Source organism: Nanorana parkeri, unplaced genomic scaffold (assembly GCF_000935625.1).
Source record: "Nanorana parkeri isolate BGI_ZX_2015 unplaced genomic scaffold, ASM93562v1 scaffold92, whole genome shotgun sequence".
Classification (NCBI taxonomy): Eukaryota; Metazoa; Chordata; class Amphibia; order Anura; family Dicroglossidae; genus Nanorana; species Nanorana parkeri.
The window spans coordinates 97,241-105,942 of NW_017306360.1; the positions used below are offsets into that span (position 1 = coordinate 97,241).

At 50.7% G+C, this 8,702-nt stretch overlaps 1 protein-coding gene across 1 annotated transcript in view; it reads right to left on the reverse strand.

Annotated features, from left to right (window-relative positions):
* The window catches only part of MARCH4 (membrane associated ring-CH-type finger 4), a 61,291-nt gene that overhangs the window by 15,088 nt on the left and 37,501 nt on the right, over positions 1-8,702 (reverse strand). The window contains exon 3 of the mRNA XM_018552569.1: positions 8,410-8,602. Within this exon, the coding sequence (XP_018408071.1) occupies positions 8,410-8,602 (193 nt within the window). The remainder of the gene's footprint in view (positions 1-8,409; positions 8,603-8,702) is intronic.

Here is an 8,702-nt window from a genome sequence, read left to right on the forward strand (position 1 = left end):
CCCCCCCTTAAATTTTTTTTCTATTTTTGCTGTTGGGTTCCCCCCCAAAATTTCTTACCAGACCTAAAGGACTTGGTATGAATTGGGGAAGGGACTCCATGCTGATTTAAAAAAAAAATATTTCATTCTGAATGACATTTGGGAAAAGTTTCAGAAGCCTCCGAATTTCGTTATCGGAAAATTCGGATCCGTTCGTTATTTCTTTCATTCGGAAATCCAGATGCATCCGAATGTCCGGATGTGCCGATAATTTCAATTCGGAGCGCAACGAATCGCACGTGTCTACTGTATAGTCCATCCCTTCTAGAATCTGTGTCAGGGCCGGATTTACTATCCCTGCCGCCCCAAGGCCAGGTTCTGCTATGCGCCCCCCTCCCCGCATCTCCTCCCCCCCCCATCAACGGAGAATGGCAACCGGATGGCAGGGGCGGCAGGGTTAGTTTTATTTATTTTTATTGTTTCTTTTTCTCACTTTTTAAATTTTATTTCTTTTTTTAAAGTTCCAGTGTCTGGGGATGAGGACCCTGGCGGCCATAAGGAAGTACCGTAACAGGTCCTTTTTTATGGATTTAAAGGATCCCGGGAGAATGGAAAGGAGCGCAGCCTGAGGCGTGCGCGGTGGGTCAGTGGCCGTCACTTTGTGATAAGTATCGAGCACCTTGGTCCAAAGGGGCCTTAACTTGTCACAGTCCCACCATACATGCAGCATAGTCCCTACTGCCGAGTTGCACCACCAGCAAGTATCTGGGACGGTAGGGGAAAATTTATGTAGGAGGTGTGGACATCTGTACCATCTAGTGAGCAATTTGTAGCTGCATTCCTGAGTTGAACTGGACATGGTGAGTTTATGGGTCAGCGAGTAGGCCTTGAGTTTATCTTGCTCAGAGAAGGAGCAGCCAAGGTCCCTTTCCCATGCCTGCATGAAGGGTGGGACAGTATCCTCAGTAAGCGTCAGAATCAGATTGTATAGGGTAGAAATCGTGTGAAGGGGGCCCGAGGGTTGAGCACAGATTGATTCAAAGCCCGTAAGGGGTCTGTGTGGGTCGGAGTGTTTACAAATCGTGAGATAAAAGTCTCTAAGTTGGAAGTAGCTTAACCAGTTACCAGGTCTTCTTTCCTCTGGTACGGTGAGGGAGAGTAGTGGCTTCATACCTGAGGTGGTGAGAGCGGAGAATAAATATGCAGGAGAGCCAGCGGACCAGTGTAAGAAGGAGGGCCCTGAGCATCCCGGGGGGAAGTTAGGATTGAACATGATAGGGGTCATAGGACCGTCGTGAGTTGATATGTGTCTGCTTTTAATCAACCCATCCCAAACAGAAAGAAGGGGAGGCACTGCGAATGGTAGATAAAGCTGCCGGGGTCTAGAGGAGGGGGCAATCCAGCAGAGGGAGGAAATTGGCATCCCCATTAACGAGAGCTCCATTTGGACCCAATCTTTATGCGAAGAGTTGTAAATGGCATCTAGATGTCTCGCCAAGTGGAAGGCCACATAGTAGTACTCAATGTGTGGCAGACCGACGCCTCCGTCTCGCTTAGGACGGGTCAGAATATCATATCTGACACGCGGTCTCTTGCCCTTCCATATATAGTGTGTTAAACCCAACTTAAGGGAGCGAAAGAAGGATTTGGGCAAATCGATGGGGACGGTCTGAAACACATAGAGCAATCTCGGTAGGATATCCATTTTGTACAGAGCCATACGGCCAAACCACGAGTGAGACTTCGTGAGCCAAGTTTTGAGTTTTTGGGAGAGGCAGGACAACAGCGGTTTATAGTTTAAGTCATAAAGTCCAGGGTTAGAGGGCAGGAGGACAACTAGATATTTCAGGGCTTGTGTCTGCCAAAGGAAGGGGTACAAAGACTGTATACAGGTGACCTCCTGCTGATCCAAAGTGACATTCAGGGCTTCGGTTTTGTGCATGTTCACCTTAAAATTGCTTAATGTGCCAAAAATGTGAAATTCCCGCAGAAGTGCGGGAAAGGCATCACCAGGGTTGGATATATATAGCAGCAGGTCGTCCGCAAACAAGCCCAATTTGTACTCCCGGGAACCTAGAGCCACTCCCTTGATAAGGTGGTTATTTCTAATTGCTATCGCCAGGTGTTCCATTGCGAGTATGTATAAAAACGGGGAGAGTGGACAGCCTTGACGTGTGCCATTATGAACCTGTACAGGGTCTGAAAGAATGCTATTAACTTTAATTCGCGCCGAGGGTTTATCATATAGGGCCGTAATTTTGTCTATTAATGTTCTGGGTAGGCCAATCTGGGCAAGGGTCTGAAAGAGGAAGGGCCAGCTTAGGCGATCGAATGCCTTTTCCGCGTCAATAGATAATAGGCAAAGTGGGATGTTTTGCTTCTTCGCCCAGGACATAAGCGTTAGGGATTTTATAGTGTTGTCCTTGGCCTCCCTATTCGGTACAAAGCCTACCTGGTCAAGATGGATCAGGGAGGGGATATACGATTTGAGTCGGTTGGCTATGATTTTTGCGTAAATTTTTAAATCAATATTAATGAGGGAGATCGGTCTGTAGCTGCCACAGTTCGACGGGTCTTTATGTTCCTTCGGTATTACTGTAATGTGAGCCTCTTGGGATTGGGGAGGAAAGGGGCAGGAGGTGGAAATCGCGTTAAAGTTGGATAACAGAACAGGCGACAGAGAGTCTCGGAACTGGGTATAGAAAAGGGACGTATAGCCATCTGGGCCTGGGCTTTTACCTGAGGGTAGGGAGTCAATGGTCTTAATGATTTCCAGTAAGGTGAAAGGTTCAGAGAGAGAGGCGATAGCGGAGTCCGGTAAGGTGGGAAGGCTGGTGGAAGAGATATACGCACTTATATCGGTGGGCGAGGGGCCAGGTTGGGAGGAGGAATCGGGTGTTATATGATACAACGTGGAATAGTAATGGTGAAAAGCTTTACCTATTTGTTCAGAGGTAGTGGCCCGGCCCTGTACTGGGCAGGTGATTTTGGGTATAAAGGTGCGTGTCTGTCTGCTCCTGATAGACCTAGCCAACGGTTTCCCGCACTTGTCCCCAAATTCATGAAAGGTGCGGAGAGTGGCATCCCGATAACGTACGTGGGAAAGGGACATGAGACGCATTAGTTCAGCTCGTGTGTCTGATAGCTTCTGGAGCGTCACATAGTCGGGGTTCGATTTGTGCTTACGTTCCAGATCACGAATGTCCGACAGGAGAGACGTGATTTGTTGTGACTTAATTCTTTTGAGACGAGCCCCATGTTTCATCAGGATGCCTCTCAAGACACACTTCAGCGTCTCCCATTTAACGGGAGGGGTTGTTGGGTCCTGAGCGTAGACAAGTTGGAAGGAAGCTATACTGTTCTGAACATCAGAGAGCACATCAGGATCGCGTAATAGGCTCTCGTTTAACCTCCAAGTGGGAAAACGTCTAGAGGTGTCAGGCACAGACAGGGTAAAAAATAGGGGGAAGTGATCTGACCACAGTTTAGAGCCAATGTGGGATTGTGGGCGCCAGCTTAGTAGGGAATGTGAGGCAAAGAAGTAATCAATACGACTGTAGGTGTGGTGAACAGGTGAGTAAAAAGTGTAATCTTTTGTGGTTGGATGCAAAGTTCTCCACAGATCAACGAGCTGTAATTGATGTAGACGGAATTTCATGGAGCTGATGGCAGAGTGGGGCACATGTGTTTTATCTGATGAGGAGTCTAAAGTGGGGTCAAAGACAAAATTGAGGTCCCCTCCCATGATCAGGAAGCCAGACGTAAAGGATTCTAATTTAGTCAGAATGGGGAGGAGTGCCTGTGTTGGTGACGAGTTTGGGAGGTAAATATTCGCCAGGGTGAAAACCTTACCATATAGTGAGCATTTGAGGAAGATGTAACGCCCAAACTCGTCTGCCAGTGTGTCCGTGACCTCTACTGGTAGAGAATTATGAAGACCAATAGCCACTCCTCTGGTTTTGCGATCGGGGTTATTGCTGGTATACCAAGCGCGATAATATTTAGTGGGCATGCGTGGGGCCGCATCGGCTCTAAAACGTGTTTCCTGGAGAAAAAGAATTTGGGAGCGCTGTTTGTGGAGATGGTATAATAGTTGGGATCGTTTGGTTGGGCTGTTAAACCCCTGCACATTCAGGGAACAAAAGGTCAGTGACGCCATAGCATCAATAAGGGGAGGCACGGGCAAAGAGATGGGTATGGCAGCGTTCTCCCAGGCAGGCTCCAGGAAAGGGACGAAAAGAAGAAAGAGAGCAGGGGATGGGGAGATAAGGGCAAGAGAGCCAGGAGGGGGAAGAGAAGGCAGAGAAAGAGATCAGGCAGAAAGGAGAGAAAAAAAATTAAACAATAAAAGTGCTTTTCAACTAACATCAGGGAGAAATCCCTAAACGTGTGCACCGCGAGTCCCAAAATCCAGGGGTGGTCACGGTGAACAAATCCTATGGGGGAAGACAGAGTGGAGTGTCTCCGCCGACCCTCGTCGCGTCGGGGCACACCAAGTCAGTGTGGGTGAGGAAGGGGAACCGATTTACGTTAAACTAATGAGGATCTAACAAGCAGGATAGTCTATCCTAACATAGCAGGGTTCGGCAGTTGCATTTATCAATAACCATTCAAACCATGTGTATGGTAAAACCAGTTGCAACATGCAACAGTGTGTTGACAAAAAAAAACAAAAACACAAGGACATAAAGGGGTTAAAGGGGAAACCTGTGTCCTACGGAGAAGGAACTGTGGATCATCACGGAGTCCATCGGGGGTGCCACCCGTTGAGCAGAGCCGGAGGGGGTCGGGATGTGTGGAGGAATGTTCCACGGCATTCACCAGTCCGATGGTAAGGACTTCAGGGATCATCCAGTAAAGCGGCTGAATCCATCTTCAGAGGGTAAGTAGGTCATCAAGGAGTGCAGTGGGTGACACCCGGCGTGTGGTCTCGTTGGAAGTCGAGGCACGTAGAGGGATGATCCAAATTAAAGGACGGCTCCCGCATAGGAACAGCAGGCCGCAGCCGGAAAGTCTGTGGACGGGAGGTAGAATAAAAGGGCAGACTATGATCCTGAGCATGGCTTTATCTGGTCGCATAGGAGATCCAGTGAAGGAGGGCAGTCACCTGTGGGGAATCAGGCAGGAGAGGAAGAAGGTGTGGGTCTGCGGTCCCCCCGAGGCCTCGGGGCGACCGTCTCCCACTCCAGGGTGGGTGGGGAGAAAGGCTGAAGATGAAGGCCCGGGTCCGGCCATTGGCCCAAGGTGGGGGTCGAGATGCCCATAGCCACACTAAAGTTTTCCACATCTGAGAGTGATCGGAGGGTGTGGAAACGTCCGTTGTGCTTAGCCGAAAGACTAAAAGGGTATCCCCACCGGTAGGATATGTTGGCGTCTTGCAGGAGTTTGGTCAGGGGTCGTAGGGCCCTACGCTTGGCTAGGGTGCGCTTGGAGAGATCCGGGAATAGAGATATTTGGGCGCCATCGAAATCCAGGAATCTGGCGGATTGAGCCTTAGTCAGGATTTCGGATTTCAGGCCAAAAAAGTGTACCCTGCAGAGCACGTCCCGGGGTTGTGGGTTGTTGGGTCTACGAAATCCTGGAGTGCGATGAACTCTATCGATTTCGATGTGATCAGTCACTGGTCTGTTCAAGATAGTATTAAAGATCCCCATGACGGAGGCTAGGAGGTCGGAGTCACCTGTAGCCTCGGGCAGGCCGCGGATCCTGATGTTATTGCGGCGGCTACGATCCTCCAGATCATCAAGGTGGGTATATAGGTCAGCAATATGGGAATGTTGGGCAACGACCACTGAGCGGAGCTCCTCCACAGCAGAGGTAATGGATGGGAGGGTAGATTCCACAACGTCTAAGCGAGAGTGGAAGGATTGCAGGCCCTCGCGGATCTCTTTCATGTCTGCCTTATGAGCAGATTCCAGCCTGGCAAAGAGGGCCTCAATGTCGCTTTTAGTGGGTAACTGCTGGAGGCAGCCCTTGAGAGCCGGGGGAAGCATATCCCCGTCCATGTCCTCATCTATATCTGACCCGGCGGGATCCCTGGGGGAGGATGTGTGGCCTGACTGTGGGGACTCACATGTTGATGAGGACGGAGCTCCACGAGGGGGTCCGGCGGCCATCTTAGATTCCGGCTGCAAGTCCGGTGGCCGCTGGAAGAATGGCAGAATCCTCTGTGTGGCGGCGGATCCCGAGGTCTTCGGTCTCGTGCCGGTTCTGCGGGGAGTGTTGCGGCCCATCAGGTGTCACTTTGGTGAAGCAAATCGGTTCGGGGAAGATGATTAGCGGGTCGGCTGCGGGAGCTCTCAGTAGACGCGTCTACACAGGTCCATCGGCAAGCCACGCCCCTATGTTTTACTTTTTAATCACCTTTTTATTTATTTTTATTTAATTATTATTTCTTCTTATTTTTTTTCACTTACCTTTATTGCTATCACACAGGAGCTAGCTATCAAGCCCCTGTGTGATAGCAATTGGAGGTGACAGGTTCTCTTTATTGACCCTGTCACCTCCAATACAGGAGTTCTAGCACAGCACTGTGCTGGAACCCCTGTGACAGCCTGGTGAGAGAGGAAGAGCACTGCTCTCCCCTCTCACTGTCTACAGTCTACACGGAGCGGCAGGGTTACTTTTCCGGGCGTCGGGGGACTCCACACCGCTGCTGCCCCTCTGCGCCCTGCTGCCCCGAGGCCGGGCCTCTGTGGCCTTGTGGGAAATCCGCCTGATTGGTGTGTCAGCTGGGACTTGTAGTACCCCCAGCACTGCAGGTCTGCGAGTCTCCTGCTACCAACATTTGAACTCATACAAGCGTCTCATGGGTTGAAGATTGTTGACCGAACCAAAGATAGATTTCTCACATCAGTGACCTTCCTTTCCATCCGCTGATGTCACAGAGCAGAGGCGGCTCCCCTTTGGCAACGATGATTCACACAGCAGAAGCCCGTGCTGGCAGACCGCGACGACGCACTCCGCGAAGCACGATCGGAGGGGCGGAGGGGATCATTCCGGCAAGTAATAGCCGTTCCTCCTTCTGTTCCCGTCTCGTGCAGATGGGATGACGCGACCACGGCGACAAAACTCATATGATCTGTGCCCGCTTTTATGGCGCTTTTCTGTCTCATTTACTTGCAGCGGCGTTAGCTGGCTCCATGTCCCTCGCAGTTTGAGCCGCCGTCGTCTGCCATCATCCCAGATTGGAACGCGGAATTACGACTTGGTGAAACGCCGCGATAGAAAGGACACTTTTTACTGCGCAATTTCATAAATGAGCGGCGTGGAAAATGAGAGCGCGGCCTTTAAAGTTCAAGCGCAGTTTTAAAGCTGAACTCCGGGCAGATATAAAAGAGGCAAAGGCAGGGCCGGATTTACTCTCTCTGCTGCCCCAAGGCCAGGTCCTCACGGCGCCCCCCCACTACCTGCCAACCCCCCCATGGAGTATGGCCGACCTGCAGGCTGCATACAAGTGATCTCGGCGGCACCGCCGAGATCACTTGTACAAAATAAGTGACGGCTTCCCCCGCTGTACATTTAGTTCTGCTTGCCCATAGCAGGGCTAAATGTAGAAAACAACTACCCGCCAGGCGCCTGGAACTCCATGTTCCGGGCATCGCGATATAGGAATTCCACACCCCTGCTGCCTCTCTACTCCCTGCTGCCCCAAGGCCGGGCCTCGGTTGGCCTTGTGGGAAATCCGGCCCTGGGCAAAGGAATGCAGCTCTGTAATAAATGCTAGCAGGGTAAGTAACTGAATCTGAGCTCGAATTAGCTTCTTGCAGTCCCTGTACAGCAACGCTCAGACTGGGAAAGGAAGAAGCAGCACAATGAGCCAGTCAGCTGTCCTTTCAATCAATTTTTTTAAAAGCAAGCAATAGAACTACCAATATTTGACCTTGTATCAGCTTCTTGCATTCACTATGCAGCAGAGCTCAGATTGAGAGAGGGGGAAGCAGCACAGGGGGCCAGTCAGTTGCATTGCCGTGCGCATGTGATAACAAGGAACGTGTTGATAGAAGGAGAGTGACAGGGAGACAAACTTCTCCATCTGCTTCTCCTCCTTTTACTGCCCAGACACAGGATAGGGGAGGGACAAGATCTGTAAGGACCCATTCACACCACTGCAGTGCGGTGCACATGTTGGTACACACACATGGCATGCCAGGTACGCTGTCAGTGCACTTGAATTGCAGTGCAATGCCCATTAGGGCGCTAATGCTTCACTGCAAAAAATTCCGCACTCGCAATTTCTGGTCTATTGTGGTGCATGGGCAGTCGATTCAAACGAATAGGCTGCATAACGCAACGCAGGCAGCGTTCTAGTGGCTGCCGGAGGTGGGCGGAGCTGTGAACCCGGCAGCTGAGATTTCCCCCACCAGAGGTTCCCCTGGTATTTTAATGTTACCCCCATATAGATTTCTGTGTGAATGGCTGCCGCCTTACCTATACAGACGATGTCCATGAAGCCGTACATTCCGTAGCAGATCTGGAAGAGCAGGTCCTGCCGCTGCCACTTTGCCGACGGGCTGAACGTTGACCAGATGAGCCACGAGATGCTGGCGATGAGGAACAGGGAGCCCAAGATGGCCGCTGCAATCTGTACTTTCTCTATGACTGTCAAGGAGATGGCTTGCCACTGCAGGGGAAAAAAAATATCATCCTCGTTACTGTTTTATATTTATATGGCGCCAACACATTGCATGGCGCGGTATAACTTCGGGGAATCAATAAATCAT